Below are 24,472 nucleotides of genomic sequence, written 5' to 3'. Positions count from 1 at the left end.
TACCCAGCGAAGTAAAGGCATCTTCCTGATCTCCCACCTCGGCCTCTTGTTTATTGGATGTAACAAGTCACGCCGAGCAGAACCTGGAGTTTCCACCTGGCAATACAAGGGCACTTACCGTGCACTGCCCAGACACACAGATGGCCGTGCCGTTCAGGTCACAGGGAGTGCCATCAATGACCTTCTCAGCCTGCCGTACATAGAAGCGGTAGCCCATTGCCTGGCAGTTCAACTCACACTTCCGATTGCCCTTTACTAGGGGGAAAAACAAACAAACAAAAGGTGAGGTATAAGAGATATTGCCTCTTAGCTACAGAATCACCCAGCAGACTTTTCTATATGCTTTTATTGAGATGAAATTCATATAACAGAATTAACTATTTTTTAAAATGTGTGTTCCTCTTTTTTTATTGTGGTAAATATATATGTAACAAAACATTTGCCATTTTAACATCTTTTTTACATGTACAATTCAGTGACATTAATTGCACTCATCATGTTGTTCAACCATCACCATTATCCGCTTCGAAATAACAGAATCTCAGTGCCTCCAATATTATGAGTGAGAAAATTTGCAGGCACGGATATATTTCCATATCCAAAAGAGATATATGGGCCAAGTACACACTGATTTTTTAAAAATGTTTTTGGAGGCAAGACTAATGCTTTGTTCAGCCATAGACAGTATGTTCCGGGGTCATGACTTTGTCTGAAAATCTGATTACTGGATTGGATGATACTGACTTTTTCCTACACAACACAATACATCATATTTTCCCCAGTGTGGCTGCCTGAATGCCATAGCAATGAACTTCCTCCTATTCCAAAGCCATAGAAAACTGCTAACAGGAAATAATATGGAGCCTCTGGGACCACATAGTTCAGGGAAGACAGAATAGTCTATGTACTCCAGCTGTATCTTCTAAGTCAAGAGACCTGGTTTCTTGCCCTGGCTGTCCAAAAGATATAAGAGGTGATCTTGGAAAAAGCAATGAATGCCAAAGGTTGAAGCACCTTTGGGAGTTACCTAAAACCAAATCATCATTTTACTGATAAAAAAGCAACAGGCCTACGGAAGGAAGTGACAAGTTAGTGGCAAAAGTAGTCTAAAACTTGCTTTCTCATTTCATCTCTCAAGACCTCACTCTCTTCCAAGATCTGAGCTATCTGAAGTAACAGGAACTATGCAGGTATATTGTATTTTAAGTAATACAAGTGTCTGTGAAAGGCAGCCTCACCTGGGGTAAGAGTTTTGGGTTTTCACTTCTCTGGGCTTCCTCCAGCTATTCCTAGCCCTTGGGATACTACCTTTGGTGGTTGAAATTCTATTTCTCAATATTTGCAACCAAAACTACAGAAGAATATTCTCAGAACAAACATACACACCTGAACATGAGACAATTATGGCAGAATCTCCAAATCGCTGAAAATAACCCAGAGGAATGGCCTCAAGTCTGGGCTTCTCCCACCAGTGGCCTAAACCAGTCCCCCAATCTGGCCCTCTGCTTATATGGCTTAGGTGGTATTCCTACCTTTTCAGATTTGCAACAAGGAAAAAGGGGAATCCTAGGAGATAGCAGGAACCTGAGGATAACTGAATCCCTAACAAAATTCCCTAGAATCCTGTTAGTGATACTTAAGTTATTGCTTCTTGCAAAATTACACGAGGACTTCTCTAGAACCTGCATATACTCCCCATCCATAAAATTCTACATAAAAATACATTTGAAGGGCTTCAGGTTAAGGTTTTCATGACTAATCATTGTCTCTTTTTTTTTCTTGATTAAAATTACAATTCTGACAGTAGGAGACTTTTCTCTACACAAAATTTGTTATGGTTTTATCAATATACAAAAAGGGGGAAAAGTAGAAGACCAGCCATGAACTTGGGGGAAAGGAATAAGAGCGAGTGGGCACAAACTTCTCTTCTTTTTCTTATCCCACTCCCTCTTTGTTCTCTCTGCTTTCTAAATGTCTTCCTGCCCCGCAAAGAAACACCTTTATCTTCTCTACACTAAGGTAGTGGTTCATAAAATGTGGTCCCTGGACCAGCAGTATCAGCATCTCCTGGGAACTGGTTGAAAATGCAAATTCTTGGGGCCTCATCCCAGACCTTCTGAATTAAAAACTCTAGGTGGAGCCCAAAAAAACCCAAACCAAACCTGTTGCCGTTGAGTCAATTCCAACTCACAGCAACCCTACAGAATAGAGTAGAACTGCCCCATAGCGTTTCCAAGGAGCACCTCGTAGATTTGAACTGCCAATCTTTTGGTTAGCAGCTAAACTGTTAACCAATAAGCCACCAGGGTTTCTGAGATGGAGCCCAGTAACCTGCGTTTTAACAAGCCCTCCAAGTGATTCTGGTATACGCTTAAGTTTGAGAATCACTTTTCTAAAAGAACACAAGCACTGAATAGACTTGACAGCATCTGACTGATTCGTCTTATTTTGAATCAAAGATGTTAAAATCCCACTCCTAATTTAAAAGATAATGCTGTTGTGTTGTCATTGTATGCTGTTGAGTCAATTTCAACTCATAGCGACCCTGTACGACAGTGTAAAACTGCCCCCACTGGGTTTCTGAGGCTGTAATCTTTATGGGAGCAGATCACCAGGTCTTTTCTCCCTAGAAGCCACTGGTGAGTTTGAACCACTAACCTTTTGGCTAGCAGCCAAGAGATTAACCACTGATAATATAACCACAAATGCATGTATTATCTTTGATTAAATTTAAGATATTACCAGCTATCTGGATCTCTGATATTAAAAAAGACCTCTGACCATGAAAAGGAGCTTTGGTGGCGCAATAGTTAGGAGCTTGGCTGGTAACCAAAAGGTTGACAGTTTGAATCCACCAGCCCACTCCTTGGAAACCCTATGGGGCAGCAGTTCTACTCTGTCCTATAGGGTCGCTATGAGTTGGAATTGACTCGATGGCAAATGATTTGGTTTGTTTGGTTTGGATCATGAAAAAAAAAAAAAAAAAAACTAGAGAATATCCAAGAAATTTTAGTTTACTTATAATAAGGCAGCTAACACCTAAAGGATTTACCCTCAAAGATGGCAAATTTAAACCATTCATTGAGCTCTGTTTCTTCCAGAAAACCCATTAATATAATATTACTAAATAGATTTTTTTTTTCTAAAGCATAAACCCAAAAGTATAAAGAAAGACCAATATTAATGACTTAACAGACCAAGAAAGCTGATCTTAAGCAGGAATAGAAGCAATGAGTTACCTGGCATCTCAGAATCTCCAAAACATAACTTTGGAAGCAGGGGAGAAAACAAGCCTAAAAACAAAAAAATTAGTTCGAAGAATGGCTAAGAAACAATTATAGGTTCCAACTATCAGAATGGTTAGATAAGGACTTCTAAAAACCTGTTCCTCCATAAAAGCAATGAAAACCCTAGCATAAATGGTCAAAATCAACTTTTTAAAAATGTAGGATATTAACCAAAGGCTTACAACCCAAGAAGTGTTAATTCAAGAAAAAATGGCTGGATTTTTGTAAAAATAGTAACCTATTCTTGGCATTTTAACTTGATCTATTCCTATCCCATTTTGCCCAGCTCCTAAAAAATAGTAGCCTTGAAAACCAATAGCCTTGTAATCACGGCAGCCATGAAATCCAATAGCCTAGCAGCCACTGATGAAAGGAAGAACAAGTTTGGATATTCCCCAAATGACCATCCCCAGAGAACTGTCACTATTTGATCTGTCTGTCAGTAACCAGGAAGTCCTCCTCACAGGGCTTGTTTTATCTGACCTGACTCAGAGCTCGCTCAGGGAAAACTGCCTTTTCCCTGGGGCATTTGTTAAAAACAATCAGCAGCAATTGTTTAACATCACAGTTGCCTGAAGTGGTGATAACAACAGGAGCAAATAAGAGACTGACCAAAAACTTAAAAAGGAAAAGCTGGGGAATACAATGACAATAGGGTGCAATGGTTAAACTCTCAGCTGCTAACCAAAAGGTTGGCAGTTTGAACTCGCTCAGCAGCTCTGCAAGAGAAAGGCCTGGCAATCTGTTCCCATAAAGATTACAACCTAGGAAACCCTAGAGGGCAGTTCTACTCTCATATGGGGGTTGCTTTGACTCAAAATTGACTCAACAGCACCTAACAACAACAACAACAGGGAGCTTTGAAAAGTTCCAACACATTCCTGGGAATGCAGAAGGCCACGTGCATATGAAGGGTTGTGCGTATGCCCAAGAAACACCTGGGAAGGCCCTAATCTCTTACCTCTGGCTGACCTTGTGGCATTCCACAAAAAGGAAGAAAAGGCTAAGGTGGTGTTGTAAACTGCCTTCCAGAGCATGAAAATCATGCTGTAACACACACACAGAATCCTTCAGCAAATGCTGGGAGACTTATTGGTTTAAGGCATTTAAGAAAATCTCTGCGCAGTAACTGGCCAGTATGCCAGCCAAGCAGCAGAAACACACAACAAAAAATTCAGAACTTACAGAATAATTTCAGGAAAGTCAATAAACAAACAGTAACAATAACAACAATTAGCCAGAACAATAAAAGCTTTGCTGGAGGGGAGTAAATCTGATTTTTTCCCAATTTTCAACAACAACAAAAATTACAAAACATACAAAAAAACAGAAAAATATGGCACATACACAGGAGAAAAAAAAAAAAACAGTCAATAGAAACTCCTTGAGGAAGCCCATTGTTGGATTTACTAGGCAAGAACTTTAAATCAGGTATTATAAATGTGTTCAAAGAGCTAAAGGAAACATATCTAAACAGCTAAAAGAAAGTATGAAAATGATGTCTAGCTAATAGAAAATAACAATAAAGAGATAGACATTAAAAAATAGTAATTCAGGAATTGAAAATTACAATAATTGAAATTATTGAAATATAGCCCTTCCTTTACTAGAAGGGCTCAACAGCAGATTTCAGTAAGCAGAAGAAATAATCAGTGTACTTGAAGATAGGTCAATTGAGATTTTTCAGTCTGAGGAACAGAAAGAAGAAACAATGAAGAAAAATGAAGACATCTATAGGATATCATTAAGTATACCAGTATATGCACAGTGGAAATCCCAGAAGGAGAAGATAGAAAGGAATGGAAATAACATTTGAAGGTATAATGGCAAGCCCTTCCAAATTTGATGAAAAACATTTATCTAGACATCCAAGAAGCTCAACAGACTCCAAGTAGGATAAACTCAAAAAGATTCACAAGACATATCATAATCAAACCAGCGATAGCCAAAAACAAAGGAAGAATCCTGAAAGCAGCAAGAAAAAAGTGACTTACCACGTACAAGGGATCCTCAGTAAGATTAATAACTGATTTCTCATCAGAAATCACAGGGGCCAAAAGCTAATGGGATGAAATACTCAAGTGCTTAAAGAAAAGGACTGTCAACCAAATATTTTATGTCCAACAAAACTATCCTTTGAAACTGAAAGAAAAAGAAGACATTCCCAGATAACTCATTGCTGGCAGTAATACCACAAACTATACTAAAGGGAGTCCTTCATGCTGAAATGAAAAGACACTGCACAGTAACTTGAATCTGTGCAAAGAAATAAAGAGCACTGGTAAAAGTTATAAAAGACAGTATAATTGTACTTTTTGCTTATAACTCTTTTCTTCTACCTGATTTAAAATATAACTACATAAGGCAATAATTATAAAAGCTGATGAAATTATAATAAAGATGTAATTTGTAATGACAATACTACTGCAAAGCAGGGGGGGCTATACAGAAGGGTTTTTTAAAATATAATATTGAAGTTAAATTGGTATTAATCTGAACACGATTGTTTTAAGTAAAGATGTTAATGTAACTTGCAGGACAAACACCATGAAAATAACTCAAGATATATAATGCAATGACAGGAAACTAAAAATGTGCACTACAGAATATCTATTTAACACAAAAGAAGACAGTAATGAAGAATAGAGGAAAAATGATATATGACAAATAAAACATAAAACAAATAGAAAAATGGCATATATAAAATTCTACTTCATCAGTAACTACATTAAATATAAATAAACACTCTAATCAAAAGGCAGAGATTGACAGAACGGATTTAAAATCAGGAGGCAACTATATGCTGTCTACAGATTAAAAGACACATATAGGTTGAAAGGAAAAAGGATGGAAAAAGATCGTAATGCAAACAGTACTCAAAAGACAGTGACATTATATTAACATCAGAAAACAATAGATTTTAGGACAAAAATGTTACTAGGACAAAAAGTGACATTTTACAACGATAAAAGAGTCTATTAATCAGGAAGACATAAAAAGAAATTAAGTACTGATACATGGTATAATATGGATTAACCTTGAAAACACTAAGCTAAGTGAAATAAATTGGTCACAAAACGCTATATATTGTATAATTCCATTTATCTGAAATGTTTAGAGTAGGCAAAGGTGTAGAGACAGAAAGTTAAGGTAAGTGGCTGCCAGGAGCTGCGAGGGGTGCAGAATGGGGAGTGACTGCTAACAGGTATGAGGTTTCTTTTTGAGGTGATAAAGTTGTTCTGGCATTAGATAGTGGTGATGATCGCATAACTTTATGAATACACTAAATTGTACAATTTAAATTGAGCTTTATGGTATGTTAATTTTATCTTTAAAAAGCTGTTATTAAAAAGAAGTAGCAGTTAGACTTCCAGATCCCCAGGAAATCATCAAATAAATTATTCAAAAAATTTTCCATTTCCAGGTTAAAGAGGCTCACCAAGTGCCACTGCAATGGTGTCAGGAGTGGATTTTAATTTTAGCCTACACAGAACCAGAACGCTCCTCAGACAAGATGGAGAGACTTTATCTTGCTTACTTTAGACACTTCATCAGGAAAGACCAATAGCAAGTAAAGAATATCATGTTTGGTAGAGAATCGGTGAAAACAAAGGATACCTGAGTGAGATAAACTGACACAATAGCTGTGCAATGGGCTCAAAGATATCAAAGATCATGGAGATGGTGCAGGACCAAGCAACATTTTGTTTTGTTATACATAAGGTCTCCATGAGCCTACTCAACGGCAATTAACAACAACAACAAGAAGTTAGTTAGCCCACTACTGTTTCATGGATACTAAGAGAAGATACAAGTCTTCTGAGTCAGAAAGGAAGAATTCTATTAGAGCAGAGCACGCAGCATTAGCATCAGTATGTTTGTACCAGTTCCCCATGCCTCAAAGTCCCAACAGGGTAATGTGAAGGGACCCAGATAGGTGCTTCACACGCACTGGGCTTCCACTGCAGCTGAGGAACACTGAGCTTAATGAATCCACTGCTTTTAGAGGAAGCAATAAGCAATCCTACTCTTTGTCCTGAATAGAAAGAGACCTTATTTCATCCCTCGAGGTTGCTTGCTGCAAACACGACCCCGAGAAATGGCCCAGTTAGAGGGTGGTCAGGGGCTTACATCCATTCTGTAGAAGCACAAGAGACCCTTGGAGAAGTGTCTCCCAGTGAGTGAATGAAAATAAACCCACAACAAGGGGTGGATTTCATATCACTGTGAAATTTCAAGACTGCTGGAACAAAGAAATAACACAAGTTTCCAGAGAGGAAACAAACAAAACAGTATTAAATTTCTTAGCAATAATTTTCAGAGCTACAAGAAATTTGAGCAACATTTTATACTTTTTGATAGAAAGTAATTTCCAAACTAGAAATCTATACCCAATTCAAACATCAATCCTAAAGAAACAATGAGACATTGGTGATTCAGTGGCAGAATTCTTGCCTTCCGTGTGGAAGACCCTAGCCCGATTCCCGGCCAACGCATCTCACGCGCGGCCACTACCCTTTGTCAGTGGTGGGGTGCGTGTTGCTATGATGTGACCAGGGTTCAGCGAAGCATCCGGACTAAGATGGACCAGGAAGAAAGGCTTGGCAAACTACTGAAAATAAACCAGTCAAAACCCTATAAAACACAATGGCTCATTTCGTTCCATTATGCATTTGGTTGCCATGAGTCGGGGGTTGAATTGACAGTAGCTAACAACAACAATAAGGAAACAATAAAGACATTTTCAGGGATGTCCTTCTTGAACAATTTACCACTCATGTACCCTTCTTTTGGGAGTTATTGGAGGGTGTACTCCAGCAGAATGAAGCAGTACACCATGAAAGTAGGAGGTGTGGGATCCAAGAAACAGAAGACCTACCCCAAGAGAGAAGAAAATGCTCAGAATGAGGGTGAAATGAGATGGCAACAAGAGAGCCGTATACTAGGGAAGCCTTGAGCAGGTTGAAGATTCCAGGAGAGATTTCGTCAACAAGATGACATTGAAAAAACACCCAAAATATTTTGAGATATTGAGATACTAAGTTATTGAGAGAAGGTTTACATAATTTGGAAGAGTTTGGGGTTGAATTAGTGTGAAACATACAGAAAATTAGGCAAACTAAAAACCAAAAAATACTTAACTACAGAGAAAACAAAAGGATTTCAGGAAAGGAAAGGAATCATACTATTTGTAGTGGATGCTGGGATGCCACACCCAGATAATCCAAGTCAGTAATTCCCCTAGCTGCTGGGAATGTTGCCCGCTGATAGCTCACAGTTGCCTCTCTCTGGGGCTTGCCCTTACTTAAAGGAGCCACCTCACCTAGGTTAAGCCTCCTCCCTGGGGAAGCCCCCATGCAATGACCAGTTCATGTAGGCGTACAGAGGCACACCCCAGTCTCAATCTGGGGTAATTCTGAAGGGCCCTCCCAGTTCCAGAGCTTCCCCTGGGATCAGCTAAGGTCTTCCTTGCTACTGCATCACAGCTCAAACTTCCCCCTTTGCTCCATCCCACTTCCTGAATATCATCAGCTCAGTGTTCCCTAGATGTCAAATACCCCTCACAGGTATTGTTCCCAGATCACTCCCCAGTCAACAACCAGCACAAATCTCTGCCTCAGGATGAGTATCCCGAGGAACTGACCTAAGGCAGTACACAACATGGCTTAGCTGTGAAGACCGCCAACGTCATAATGTAAGCCAAAACCAAAAGAACCAAACCCATTCCCATGGAGTCAATTCCAACTCATAGTGACCCTATGGGACAGAGTAGAAGTGCCCCATACATAGGATTTCCAAGGCTGTCATCTTTACAGAAACAGACTGCCACATCTCTCTCCTGTGGAGCTGCTGGTGGGTTTGAACTGCCAACCTTTCAGTTAACATAACCAAAACTATAATTTAATTACACTGAGTGTGTACTGGGCAGCGTACATGTGTGGTGAGGTAGAAGTAGCAGTTGATTAAAAAGTGCTAGAAAATTATTTAAAACTGAAAAACCCAGAGTTAACAATCTAAGCTTTCATTTAGAGGTAAGAAGGTAAACATCAAAAGAATAGAGAAAACAGCTGGGGAGTAAGACATATTGGGAGAGGGGCAAACTTTCTTTAACTAGTTGACTCTGTAAAATACATGCAGGTAAAACTTGAATTAAATAATAAAAGCTCATTTAAAAACATTTTAAAAGATAGCGCCAACAATTCAGGTTCTCAGAAACGGGATCCCTGCATAGTTACTATCAATGGTAGGTCTCTGGCATGTCTATTAAAAATTAACACAAAACTATAAAAACCCTGGTAGCGTGGCTGTTAAGTGCTCAGCTGCTAACCGAAAGGCTGACAGTTCGAACCCACCCAGGGATTCAGCAGGGGAAAGACCTGCTAATCTGCTTCCGAAAAGATTACAGCCTAGGAAACCCAATGAGGCAGTTATACTCTATCACATGGGGTCACTCTAAGTCAAAATAGACTCACTGGCACACAACAACAACAATGAAATCCCTTGCTGTCTTTTCAGGAACAATGCTTTTGGAAAACAAAATATTGTTAAAGTTTTGAGGTTCTACATTTTGGTGAGCTTTGCTACCAGGAAGTTTTCATTAGCTCTTAGGAAGCAAGAGGGAGATATGCAGATGGGTAGAAAGGACCAAAAGTGGCAGTTAGCAAGGCTCGAGCTTTTTCTCCAATTGCACATTCTCCCTCCCTCATTTCAGGTAACGAAATAGGAGAAATTCTGTGCATAAATATGTGAGGCAGTTCTTGGCGAATGGGTAACATCTGGCCGTCATTTCAGATCCATTCAAACTTGACAAGTTCACTCCAAGTTTAGCACTGAAGCCCTCCTTTCCCAGGCTCAAGTTCCACGTTTTGGTCGAATATACGAGATCTCTGTTCAAGAAAAGCAGCCTCGTAAGTGCAGCTCATAAAACTCGGATGTGGCGGGGTGCTCACCCAACACATGCTGATGAGTGAAGTGTAAATGAATTAGAAACATGTGGGTTTAATGTTTTGGGTGTGCGCACAGAGGTTACGTAAAATAAAAAGGTGTTTGCTGAAAAGAGAGCAATGGACGTGGAATTTACAGCATTTGGTCGGAAGGAATAACCCAGAATCAGCAGAGCTGGAGCAGTGGCGGCTTGACCTCCCGCCGACTCCATTATCTATGGGCTATTCCAAGTGTTTACGACAAAGTGTCTGCCTGCCCTTTGTCCAAACTCTGGACCAGACTTGGATGATTACTATTTAAATTGCTTTCCCCCAGACGGCATTTTCCAGAACAAAGTTATGGAAAATGAGATGAGGAGAATGCTTCTAAGGGCCCAGACTCTTCCCTGGAATTAGAAAACTGTTGTGAAAAAAAAAAAATCAGAAGAGAAGAGGGGCAAGACGGTCTAATTCTTAGCTTTTCCCGTTCTGAAGGGGAAATTGTTATAGGAACATTCCATTATTAAAGCTTAAATGTAAAAACATACAGCTTATCAACTGCCTAATATCCCTAACCCTCCATTCCACGTTGCGGCTATATAATTTAAGCTTTCGAAGTTCACACACAGAGCCCTAAGGAATTATACTTAACTGACAGGCTTAACAGGCCTGGGTATTTGGATTAGAAACAGTGAACAAAAATGTCTGTTTTAAATCCTGAATATCATTGGCTCCATGTTGCCTAGATGTTAAATTGCTCTTAGCCTTGCTCACACTTAAACATGATTCTGGTTGGTAACATTCTAATTAATGGTCCTCAACTTGAACGTGCATCACAATCACCTGGATATCTTGTTAAAACAGACTGCTGGATCCTACCCCTAGATTTTCTCATTCAGGAGGTCTGGAGTGGAGCCCGAGAACCTACATTTCTAATGAGCTCCCAGGTAATGTTGATGTTGCTGGTCCAGGGACCAATGGCCTAAGTGATGCTATGGAAAGAGGACGAAGAAAGGAAACTGTGATCATTAGAGCTGTGTGTCAACTTGGCTGGGCCAGGATTTTCTGTGGCTTGGCAGTTATGGTGTAGTCTGGCAGTCATACGATGATGTGATCAGGTCCATGATGAGATTTGATATAATGTGATCACCTCCACGAAGGGATCTGCTGTGAGTAGCCAATCAGTAGAAAGGGAGTTTCCTTGGGCATAAGGCCCACATTGAACATAAGTGAACATTCTGTCAAGACTCGAGGGCTTTTGCTCACGCTGGATCCTGCAGCTGGCTCCTGTTCATCTGACCTCTGGTTCTTGGGACCTGAGCTAGCAGTTTACCTGTGGCCTTGCCTGCCTATCTTGGAATTCTTGGTCTCCAGAGCCTGTGAGCAAGAGCCCTGCTGTCTGACCTGCCAGCCCCTGTGGCTACATGAATCAGGAGAAGACTCCAGCCTGACCCGCAGACTGGGGACATTCCAGCCTCTACAACGGTGTGAGCCATTTCCATTATAAAATCTCTCTATATATACATTTATACGCCTTACTGGTTTTGCTTCTCTAGAGAACCCAGCCTAAGACAGAGACCTACCCGGCAACCAAACGACTACTTGACAGCCTGGGGGTGCACACGAAAAGATGTTCATCTTGTTCTTACTACTAGTCTGCTAACTAAATAAATAGTTGTACGCATGCAAGCCAACCATCCACTCGAGGCTGTAGCCAACAGGAGCCTTGCCAAGAGGAAGTTGCCTTCTGAGGTGTCAGGTATGGTTTTTACTGTACAGAAAGCAGACAGGGAAAAGAGAATTCTCCTTCCTTAGCATCTGCATTTGGATTTAGCTGCCTAACCTATTCCTACCTTTTATGCTTTTATATGTCTGCTGCTTATGGAAGGACCCCTAGTGGTGCAATCACTTGGCTACTAACCAAAACGCTGGCAGTTCACACCCACCCAGCGGCTCCAGCAGACCTGGTGATCTGCTCCCATAAAGACTACAGCCTAGAAAACCCTATGGGGTAAGTTCTACTCTGTCACATGGGGTCGCTATGAGTTGAAATCAACTTGACAGCATCCAATAACAACAACTGCTAATTAAGGATCTACTATATGCCAGACTTAATTCTTGCATATAGGAGTCACTGGGTGGTGCAAACCATTAATCAGTTGGCCACCAAAGGAAAAGTTGGGAATTCAAATCCACCCAGAAGTACCTTGAAAGAATGGCCTGGCAACCTAATTCCAAAAGGTCATAGTCATTGAAAACCCTATGGAGCTCAGTCCCACTCTAAACCACATGGGTGGCCATGAGTCAGAATCAACTCGATAGCAACTAGTTTGGAATTAATCCTTGCCTATGCAGGATGAGAAAACTGAGGCTCAGGCAGGCTTAGGGACTTACTCGTGACCACACAGTTGGTAAGCACTAGAGTTCACTTCGAGCTCAGGTCTGTGTAACTCCAACACCCTGTGCTTAACATTGCACCACACTGCCACACTTGCTGCCTCATGCCAGAACCCAAAACTAATCCAGAGCTTCCAACCACTGCGCTGCCAATGGGTTACAGCCATGACACTCCTGAGGCCTGCCTCTCCCACCACAAAGCCATTTGTTGGGAAGCCAGGTTACATGCCTGCCCCACCCTGCTTGGATCTCTTGGGTACCTGGGGACTTGCCGTCTCCCCCAGGGCAGCTGGCTTCAGGAAGCTGTTTCCTGGCTCACTCACATGACCCCAGAAAGCAGCCTTAGTGTCTGCTCTGGATTTCTAAAGCTGATCCCTATCCCAATTCACTGACCCACTCCCATTAGTTTTATGACACCTGCGCACAACTGGATGGATCTGCCTGGGTGTCTGGACCCGGGAGCTGGTTGTCGACCTCTCCTTCTGTTCCCTCTTACTCCAGCTGCCCATGGGATGGATCTAACCCTCTGCTAGAAGATGAGGGGGTTCTCTGCTGGGTTGCCAGGCACTGGTGCACTTTTCTAGGGCACAACCCAGTTTTCTCAAGGACAGGACACCTTTCTGTCAGTGGCAGCAAACATCCTAGAAACCTCTGTGACACCCCTATAACCACTCCGCCACCAGCTAGTCTTTCTGTTTCTAGGCTCCCCACCTTTGCCCCATTCATTTTGCTTATCCTTCCACCATCCCAAACCTTCCTCCTTCAGGTCAAACCCTCTCAAGAACTTGTCACAGCTCCATACTATGTATGACCTCATTTCCCACTGCTCCTAAACAACTACCCTTCCCACCACCACGCCCTCCCTCAATGCCCCATGCTCCTTCCCACCACCATCATGGCTTTGCGTGTGCTGTTAACCTTGGGTGACATGGCCAACAGTCCATCTCTGCTGAAACAAGTTCTACCTGAACTTCTAGATGTGCTCAGGCCCACCTGCTCCTGGAAGCTTTCCCTGACCATGCTCGTTCTCCTGATCTTCCTGCCTCTCCACTATGTAGGCCTTCACAACTGGAAAGAACCTAATGATCATCTGTCATGGATTGAGTTATGGCCCCCCAAAATGTATCAATTTGGCTTGTGCCATGAATTCCAGTATTGTGGAGTTGTCCTCCATTTTGTGACTGTAATTTTATGTTAAACAGGATTAGGATGGAACTGTAATACCCTTACTAAGGAAACATCCCTGATCCAATGTAAAGGGAGCTTCCCTGGGGTGTGGCCTGCACCACCTTTTATCTTACAAGATATAAAAGGAAAGGGAAACAAGCAGAGAGTGGGGGATCTCATACCACCAAGAAAGCAGTGCTGGGAGCAGAGCACATCATTTGGACCCAGGGTCCCTGTGCAGAGAAGCTCCTAGTCCCGGGGAAGACTAATGAAAAGGCTGAGAGAAAGCACTTTCCCCTGGAGTAAGACACTGAAGCTCAAAAAAGCGAAAAGACTTGCCTGAAGTCACACTGTGACTGGCCTAAAGTCAATGACCTTGCCACACTTACAATGTACACAGATTTCCTAAACTGAGAATAATGATACTTAACATGGCAAGTGTGCTTGCAATGTGCCAGGTACTGTGCTAGGCACTACACATGTACATATATGTAAGGATATCCTCATAACTCAATAAAGTAGGTATTATTGTTATTATTATTATTATCCCATTTTACAGATGAGGAATTTGAGGCTCAGAGAAGTTAAGTGTCTTGCTAAAACCCACATAGCTAGAAAGTGTTGGAGCCAGCAGGATTCAAATCCAGGTTTGACTCAGAAGCAGAATTCTTATTCTCAGTGCCCTACTGAACTCTCAATTCTTTCATCTGAGTCCATATTTTCTTCCCAAGTAGAAGGTCATCTCCTTGAGATCACAAACAGTGACTGACATGGCACCATGTGTGGAGCAATGCTAGTTCATTCATCCAACAAACATTTACTGGGTACCTATTATGTGTCAGGAGCCCTGGTGGTACAGTGGGTAAGCGTCTGGCTGCTAACCAAAATGCTGGCAGTTCAAATCCACCAGCCACTCCTTGGAAAACCTATGCGGCAGTTCTACTCTGTCCTATAGGATCGCTATGAGTCAGACACGACAGCAGTGGGTTTTTGGCTTTACTGTTCGTCAAAGGAGCCACCAGATGCTCCAAGGGAGAAAGATGTGGCAGTCTGCTTCTATAAAGTCTGCAGCCTTGGAAACTCTATGGGGCAGTTCTACTCTGTCCTATAGGGGCACTATGAATCAGAACCGACTCAATGGCAATGGGTTTGGTACTGCATGTCAGGAACTGTGCTAGGATCTAGGTATAACCAAGTTAATAAAACAGAGTCTCTACCCTCATAGGGAATATCAGCATTCATTCATTTCTGAGTTCATTCACTCAGCAAATATTTATTGAGAGTCTACCTTATTCCAGATACTGTGCTAAGTGTTGAAGAAATGGGGTGAGCAAAAAGAGACCAGGCTATTGTGAATAGTCAGTGTGGCACTATTCACAATAGCCAAAAGGTGGAAAAAATCTAAATGCCCATCAACAGAAGAATGGATAAACAAAAGGTGGTACATACATACAATGGAATACTGCTTAGCCAGTAGAAGAAATGAAGTCTTGATACGTGCTACAACAGGAATGGAGCTAGAAGACATTATGCTGAGTGAAACAAGTCAGTCACAAAACGACAAATATTGTATGACCTCACTTATATAAAAAGACAAGAAAAGGCAAATGCATAGAGAACAAAGTTTATCAGTGGTTTCCAGGGGTGGGAGGGAGGAGGAAAGAAGGGGTAATGGTGATGGAAATATTGCATTGATTAAGGGTAGGGCTGCACAGCCGATTATTGTAATTGCTGCCAATAAGTTACACACCTGTAAAAAGTTGAATTGGCAAAAGTTTTGTGATAAATATATTTACAGCAATGCCTCCCCGCCAAAAAAAAAAAGAGTAGCTGCTGTGGCTGCTTATGTACAACTAAAAACCTTATGGGATTTGGGTTCTTGGTATGGAGGTTTAGGGTCATGGTTTCATGGGACATCCCAGTTAACTGGCCTAATAATGTGTTTACTGCTTCTGTTCTACCTCCTAGTTCAATGTGTTAAAGCCTGGGGTCTTAAAAGTTTGCAAGTGGCCATTCAAGGCACAATTGGTCTCTATTTACCTGGAGCAACAGAGGAGGAAGGAGAGTCAGGAATAGGAGGAGGATATGGAAAGTGTGGCTAATGGCCTCCATGAATTACTGCCTCCTTTGCCATGAGACCAGAAATGGATGGTGCCTGGCTACTATTACTGAACACTTTGATCAAAGATTTCATAGAAGAATAAAAGGGGGGAAATGCAGAAAAGAATTTCAAATTCTCATAGACTCCAGACTTACTGGAGCCATGAAGGTTGGATGAACCCCTGAAACTACTACTCCATACTCTTTAAATCTTAAATCGAATATTCCCTGAAGTCCTCTTAAGACCATAGTTTAGCTTAAAACCAAACCAAAAACCAAACCCACTGCTGTTGAGTCGATTTCCAATTCATAGCAACCCTATAGGATAGGGTAGAACTGCCCCATGGTTTCCAAGGAATGCCTGGCGGATTTGAACTGCCAACCTCTTTGTTAACAGCCATGGCACTTAACCACTACGCCACCAGGGTTTCGTAGTTTTGCTTAGCTAGTAAATAAAAATTCTGCCTTCAGCATTATGCTCTCTTAAAAACTATCTATATGGGATCAAATTGATAACAGCAACTAGAAAGATTAGCTAGGAACTTTAGGGGGCAGTGAATTTATGTTCATGGGGGAGGAACAAGTCAGAAAAGGAAGGTAAGAATGATTGTACAACTCAAAGAATATAATCAATGTCACTAAATGGGACATGTAGAAGCTATTGAATTGGTGTACGTTTTGCAGTGTATATTCTCAACAACAAAATAAATAAAATTATATTACAAAAAAAGAGAAAGAGACCAGGTCCTCGACCTCATACAACTCCAATCTCATGGGGAAGACATATATTAATTATTCACACAAATAATGCAAAATTAAACTGTGGAGGATAAACAGGAATTTACTGTAGGGAGGGAAGGGGAGGAGAGCATTCTAGGCAGAGGTAAGAGCAGCATGTGCTAAGGCCCTGTGGGTACCTCCGACGAATTTTTTTAAAAAGCCCAGTGAGGGTGAGCATGGCGTTAAGTCAGGGCTGAAACAAGTTACGGGCAGAGCCAAGGGAACACACAAAGGCTGAGGGGTGAGGAAACATGGCCACTTGTGGGGCTGAGAGACATTCTGTGGGGTTGACGTGGAGAGCAAGGGGAGACGGATGCAAGATAAGGCTGCAGAAGCAGACACGCCTGTTCAGGTCACAGGAGACCACTGTTCTTCCAGAAAGAATGAATGAACTTGTCTAGAGTGCTGTCAAGTGCCATGGCTTGCACTCTGCTCTTTTCCAGGGCAGAACAGCAGTAGCTTCCCGTTTGTAGAAAGTTCCTGGACACATTGTTTCATGGGAATTGGCTAAATCAGCTTTGTCCAAGTTATCCAATCGTTTTCTGAAATGTTTTCTTTTTCCTCTCACAGCCCTGGTGGTGCAGTGCTTAAAGTACTCACTTGTTAACTGAAAGATTGGTGGTTCAAACCTAGCAGCCACTCCACGGGGTGATCTGCTTCCGTAAAGATTACAGCCTTAGAAATCCTATGGGGCAGGTCTACTGTGTCACATGGGGTCACTATGAGTTGCAATCGACTATACAGCAACAGGCTAGGTTTCTTCACAGTAAATCTAAAGCTGGAAAAAGTGATTGAAAACAGATACCATCATGGAAAAAAAAATGCTGTTCAAAACTCTTCAAGCTGTGTGACATGTAGTGTTATACATCTTAAAATGTTGCATTCAATAAAAAAATTAAAAGTTTGAAAGTGGCTCTGCCCGTAGAAAGCCAGTGTGGCCAACTGTTCGGAATCAGCTTGACAGCTTCAACAGAAGTGGGAGGTCATAACCGGTTTCTTATGTCTTGGGAAAATATCTATCTATGTGAGTGGGTATACATATTAAAACATAGAATTATATACATGTCCTCCAGACAAACGATGTGGCTGGGGTTGTTCTTGAGGCTGTCGGGAGCTCTGAGAAGGAAGTCAGAGAAGGGAACTGTGGTGCAAGACGTCATGTAAAGCGAAAGGTCAGAAGCCAGAGAAACTCAGGCAGAGAAATATAACACCTCTACGGGTAATGGAGCCCTGGTGGTGCACTGGTTAAGAGCTCGGCTGCTAACCAAAAGGTCAGCAGTTTGAATCTACCAGCCACTCCTTGGAAACCCCGTGGAGCTGTTCTACTCTGTCCTATGAGGTCGCTATGCATTGGAATCGACTCAATGGCAACGGGTTTTGTTTTTTTTTCCTACAGGTAATGCCTAAGGGGAATGGCTTTACTTTGCACCTCCCATTGTTATCTTAGTTAAAAAAAAAAAAAAAAGAAAGAAACTACATCTATATGGAGTTATGGTGGTGCAGTGGTTAACAGCTCGGCTGCTAACAAGGTCAGCAGTTCAAATCTACCAGCCACTCCCTGGAAATCCTATAGGGCAGTTCTACATATGTACATATACATATACAGTTCTATATGTACATATACATATGCATGTGTATATATGTGTACATATGAATGTGTTTACATGTGTTTGTACTGTGTATATGTATTTGTGTATATGCATGTACATGTATTTTATCTGTATGTATATGATTTACTTCCAAAAGATCAGCCATTGAAAACCCTATAGAGCATAGTTCTACTCTGGCACACATAGGGTCACTATGAGTTGGAATTGACCGGTGGCATCTGGAATGCATACATACATATTCATGTAGAAGGGAGCCCTGGTGACACAGTGGTTAAAGTGCTCGGCTGCTAACCGAAAGGTTGGCGGTTGGAAACCTCCAGCTGCTCCACAGGAGAAAGGTGTGGCAGTCTGCTTTCATAAAGCTTACAGTCTTGGAAACTCTATAGGGCAGTTCTACTCTGTCCTATAGGGTCGCTGTGAGTTGGAACCAATTCGACGGCAACAGTTTTTTTTTTTTTTTAACTCATGGGCAGGAATATGTACATATGTGTGCATGTGTATATGTATATATGTGTGTACACATATATATGTGTGTGTGTGTGTGTGTGTGTGTGTATCTTCTAGAGTCGGTTGGCAACAGACCAAAGCCATCAACAGTGATATGAACCACCCACTATGAAATGGTTCATACGTTGGAAAAACTTATGACATGAATGTGTGGGCAGATGAATCAAACCCTCATGCTGGAAAACCAAACAATGGTTTCAACAAAAACACACTCTCTCTTCTAGACATTTAAGAATAGACATGATGAGACACTGGAAAAAGAAGGTTTCAGCAAGAAGAAAATTTGATGGCTTCAGGAAAAGAATTTTATTATTATTATTATTCTACTTTTAGATGAAGCTTTATCAAACAAACTAGCTTCTCATTAAACAGTACACATATTGTTCTATGACACTGATGAACACCCCACAACATGTCAACACTCTCCTTTCTCGACCTTGGGTTCCCTTCATCTAAAGTAAACCTTCATCTAAAGTACAATTAAGAAAAAGAATGATGTTGGCTGTTGATTTTGTACAGATGTCTTTTATTATATTGAGGAATTTCCCTTCTATATCTATTTTACTGAGAATTTTTATCATGAATGGGTGTTAGACTTGATCGAATGCCTTTTCTGGGTCGACTGAGATGATCACGTGATTCTCTTATTTTTTTTTTATTTATGTGGTAGATTATGTTGATTGATTTTCTAATAGTGAGCCATCCTTGCATACCTGGTATAAATCCTACTTCATCATGGTATATTATTTTTTTGATATGATTCTGAATTCTATTGGCTAGGATTTTGTTGAGAATTTTTGCATCTATATTCATGAGAGACATTGGTCTGTAATTTTCTTTTTTTGTGGTATTTTTGCCTGGTTTTGGTAGCAGGGTTATGCTGGCTTCATAGAATGAATTCAGAAGAATTGCTTCCTTTTCTACGTTCTGAAATAGTCTGAGTAGTACTGGTGTAAGCTCTTCTCTGAATGTTTGGTAGAATTCTCCAGTGAAACCATCTGGGCCACGGCTTTTTTTTTTTTTTTGTACTTTAGATGAAGGTTTATAGAACAAACCAGTTTCTCATTAAACAGGTAGTATACGTATTTGTTTTATGACATTGGTTAACAACACCATAACATGTCGACACTCTCCCTTCTCAACCTTGGGTTCCCTATTACCAGCTTTCCTGTTTCCTCCTGTCTTCTAGTCCTTGACCCTGGGCTCGTGTGCCTCTTTAGTCTTGTTTTATTTTATGGGTCTGTCCAATCTTTGGCTGAAGGGTGAACCTTGGGAGTGACTTCATTACTGAGCTGAAAGGGTGTCCGGGGGCCACACTCTCAGGGTTTCTCCAGTCTCTGTCAGGCCAGTAAGTCTGGTCTTTCTTTTTGAGTTGGAATTTTGTTCTACATTTTTCTCCAGCTCTGTCTGGGCCCTCTATTGTGATCCTTGTCAGAGCAGTTAGTGGTGGTAGCTGGGCACCTTCTAGTTGTACTGGACTCAGTCTAGTGGAGGCTGTGGTAGATGTGATGGACTAATCTTTCCCTTGTATCTTTAGTTTTCTTCATTCTTCCTTGCTCCCAAAGAGGTAAGACCAGTGGAGTATCCTAGATGGCCACTCACAGGCTTTTAAGATCCCAGATGCTACTCACTGAAGTAGAATATAGAACATTTTCTTCATAAACTACGTTATGCCAATTGAGCTAGATGTTCCCCAAGACCATGATCCCCACAGCCCTCAGCCCAGCAATTCGGTGTCTATGGAGCTTCCATGATCTTGCCTTGTACGAGTTGTGCTGGCTTTCCCAGTATTGTGTACTATCTTACCCTTCACCAGAGTTTTTTTTTTTTTTTTGTACTTTACATGAAGGTGTATAGAACAAACTAGTTTCTCATTTAAGAGTACACATGTTGTTTTATGACACTGGTTAACAACCCCACGACATGTCAACACTCTCTGTTCTCAAGCTTGGGTTCCCTATTACCAGCTTTCCTGCCCCCTCTTGCCTTCTAGTCCTTGCCAGGGCTTTTCAGATTTTCAACATCATTTCAAGTTAGTTTGAGTAGGTAGTGAGTTTCTAGAAACTTGTCCGTTTCCTCTAAGTTCTCAAATTTGTTGGAGTTTAGTTTTTCATAGTACTCTCTTATGATCCTTTTTATTGCAGTTGAGTCTGTCATAATGTTCCCCACATCATTTCTTATTTGGGTAATTTGTGTCCTCTCCTGTTTTTCTTTTGTCAATTTGGCCAGTGGTTTGTCAATTTTGTTGATCCTTTCAGAGAACCAGCTTTTGATTTTGTTGATTCTTCCTATTGTTTTTCTGTTCTCTATTTCATTTACTTCTGCTCTGACCTTTATTATTTCCTTTCTTCCAGTGGCTGTGGGCTTCTCTTGCTGTTCTCTTTTTATTTTTTTGAGTTGTGTAGCTAATGTTTTGATTTTGTCCCTTCTTTTTTGATGCATGCATCTAGATTGCTATAAAATGACCTCTGAGCGCTATCTCTGCTGTGTCCCAAAGGTTTTGGTATGATGTGTTTTCATTCTCATTTGATTTTAGGAATTTTTGATCCCATCTCTGATTTCTTCTATTACCCAGTGGTTTTTAAGTGAGGTGTTATTCAGTTTCCATGTAATTCATTTTTTTTCCCTTGCTCTTCCTGTTGTTAATTTCTACTTTGATGGCCTTGTGATCAGAGAAGATACTTTGTATTATCTCAATGTTTCCAATTTTGTTGAGGGCTGCTTTGTGGCCTAAGATGTGGTCTATTCTGGAGAATGCTCCATGCACATTGGAAAAGAATGTGTACTTTGCAGCTGTTGGGTGGAGTGTTCTATATATGTCTATGAGGTCAAGTGGGCTGATTGTGCCCTTAAGCTCTTCTGTATCTTTGTTAAGTTTCTTTCTAGATGTTCTCTCCTTTACCAAAAGTGGTATGTTGAAGTCTCCTACTATTATTGTGGAACTGTCAATTTCTCCTTTCAGTGCTGTTAGAGTTTGTTTTATGCATTTTGGAGCCCTGTCATTGGGTGTGTAGATGTTTAATATGGTTAAGTCTTCATGATGGATCTTCCCTTTAATCATTATATACTGCCCTTCTTTGTCTTTTACGGTGGATTTTGTTTTAAAGTCTATTTTATCTGAGATTAGTATTGCCACTGCTGTTCTTTTTTGGTAGCTGTTTGGCTGATATATTTTTTTCCATCCTTTGATTTTTAATAAATTTAAGTCTTTCTAAGGTATGTCTCTTGTAGACTTCATATTGATGGATCCTGTTTTTTCTTTTTTTTTTTTTTAATCCATTCTGTCACTCTCTGTCTCTTTATGAGTGCATTTAGGCCATTTACATCCAGTGTAATTATTGATAGGTGTGAGTTTATTGCGGTCATTTTGTAGTACTTTTTTTTTGTGGTGCTGACTTTTTCTTTGTTCCTCTTACTCTCCTGTGCTGAATTCCTTTTGTTTGTGATTTTTTTTTCATTTCTTTGCTTTTATAGATTTTTTTTTAACTCAGACTTTGCTTTATTTTGATGAGTAGGTTTGTTAACTTTTTTGTGGTTACCTTGAAATTTACTCTTATCTTCCTAGGTTTGAACTAGTCTTTCATTACTTGGTATCGCCTTGCCTCCTCTCCATTAGAATGTCTTATACCTACACTGTTTATTCCCTCTTTTATTGTTCTGATGTTGTTGCCATTTACAGATTAACCTCTCTGGTTCCCTGATGAAAATCTTCTAGTTTTGAATCATCCTTGAGAGTTCATTTTCTAGGCTGGTATCTGGCTGGTGTGCTCTTGAGTCCTAGATTCAGGCTGTCACCTGATGTTGTTTGTTCTCAAACTGAAGGACTCCCTTTAATAATTCTTGCAAGTTTGGTTTGGTTTTTACATATTCCCTTAATTTCTGTTTATCTGAAAATGTTCTAATTTCACCATCATATCTGAATGAGAGTTTTGTAGTATATATTGGTTGGCAATTTTTTCCTTTCAAGGTTTTTATATACGTCATCCCATTGCCTTTTTGTCTGCATGGTTTCTGCCAAGTAATCACAGCTTAGTCTTCGTGTTTCCCCTCTCTATGTGACTTTTCATTTTTCTAGAGCTGCTCTCAGGATTTTGTGTTTGTCTTTGGTTTTAGCAAGTGTGATTATGATGTGCCTTGGTGATTCTTTTTGGGGGGTCTATCCTACATGTGGTTTGTTGAGCTTCTTGGATGGCCAGCTTTTTCCTCTTTCATGATATTAGGGAAGTTTTCTGTCAGCAGTTCTTCAATGATCCTCTTTGTGTTTTCCATTTTCTCCCCCTGTTCTGGAACTCCAATCACTTTAAGATTTTTGCTTTTGATTGTAGTTCGTCATTCTCAGGGTTTCTTCATTTTTCTTCGTTTTTTTCCCCTGATTTTTCCTCAAGGTGGTATCTAAGTATTTGTCTTTGATTTCACTGATCCGGTCTTCCATGTTTCAAACCGGCTCCTCTGACCTTCTATGACACTGTCCATTTCTGAAATCTTGTTGTTTATCTTTTGTAGTTCTAATTGTTTTTGTATGATTTCTAGTTGTGAATTTATTTTACATTTTGTTCCTGAATTCTTCCATTCTTTTGTCTGACTTTTCCCTGATTTTGTCTATTTTTTCCCCATTTTTATCTGCTTTTTGCTTCAACTCTTGGATAGCTCTGGCTATTAGAGATTTTAATTCCCTATCTGGTAGTTCCAGTGCCTTTTCTTCTACTGGAAAGTCATCTGGTGTTTTATTTTGCATGCCTACTGGAACCATCTTGTCTGTTTTTTATGTTTTGATATTGTCTGCTGTCTTCAGGACATTCAGTAGTTATTTTCTTCATTTATTGATTATAGATTTTTTGTTTCATCCAGATTTTTTGTTTTATTTGGTTATGTCTGACCAGGCAGGCTATGTGCTCTTTGTTGTTTGCTCATCTGTGGGCTTGATACTTTTCACCTCCTTGTCCAATAGGCAGGGCCAGTCGCTCATCTATGGTGCAGCAGGGCAGGCCCAGCTGAAGGACAGGGGCTGGAATGGGTTGTCTGTGGCACGTACTGGGGCTGACAGAGCAGACCAGGGGTCAGTGCAGGGCAGGTTCAGGTAGGCCATGCCTGTGCTGCTTTGGGGTATGATGTTCAATGCACAGTGCAGATAGGCAGGAGGGAGAGGGGAGGCTGTGATGTGTGGAGCTAAGTTGGGTATAGGAAAGAAGAGAAAGAGGAGAGAGAAACAGGAGCCAAAAAAAAAAAAAAAGTGCTAAGAGAGACTGTCATTAGAGTGGAGAGACGAGAGACTGAGAAATGAAGAAAAACAAAAAGGAAAAAAGAAACAGAGAACAAAATAAATAAAAATTAAAAAAGAAATAGAAGTGTCCCCAGGGATCCCACCAGTGACCAGGGAAGTGGCTCCCAAGCCATGCAGTACAGCCCAGACAGAAGGGGCAGGGATAGCACACATCACCAGGTATTCAGGAGACAGGAAAGGAAGGTAAGAGGAGAGGGAGGAGAAACTGAGAAATGAAGAAAAACAAAAAGCAAAAGAGAAAAGGAAGGAAGAAAAAAAGAAATGTCCCCAGGGATTCCACCAGCTACTGGGGAAGCAGTTCCCAAGCCTTGAAGTACAGCACAGCTAGAAGGGGCAGAGATGGCACACGTCACCATGTATTCAGGAGACAGGGAAAAGAAGATAAGTAAAGAGAGATGAGAAACCGAGAAATGAAAAAAA

At 40.8% G+C, this 24,472-nt stretch overlaps 1 protein-coding gene across 4 annotated transcripts in view; it reads right to left on the bottom strand.

The window, feature by feature from the left end:
• Positions 1–24,472, bottom strand: part of THSD4 (thrombospondin type 1 domain containing 4) — a 740,188-nt gene that overhangs the window by 396,032 nt on the left and 319,684 nt on the right. For all 4 annotated transcript variants that reach the window (XR_007519877.1, XM_049905584.1, XM_049905586.1 and 1 more), the window contains one exon: positions 119–255. Coding sequence is in view for 3 of the 4 variants with exons in the window: in XM_049905584.1 (XP_049761541.1) it covers positions 119–255 (137 nt within the window). In the remaining variant the exon portion in view is untranslated. The remainder of the gene's footprint in view (positions 1–118; positions 256–24,472) is intronic.

Source organism: Elephas maximus, chromosome 13 (assembly GCF_024166365.1).
Source record: "Elephas maximus indicus isolate mEleMax1 chromosome 13, mEleMax1 primary haplotype, whole genome shotgun sequence".
Lineage (NCBI taxonomy): Eukaryota > Metazoa > Chordata > Mammalia > Proboscidea > Elephantidae > Elephas > Elephas maximus.
This window is presented reverse-complemented; position numbering and strand designations above follow the sequence as displayed.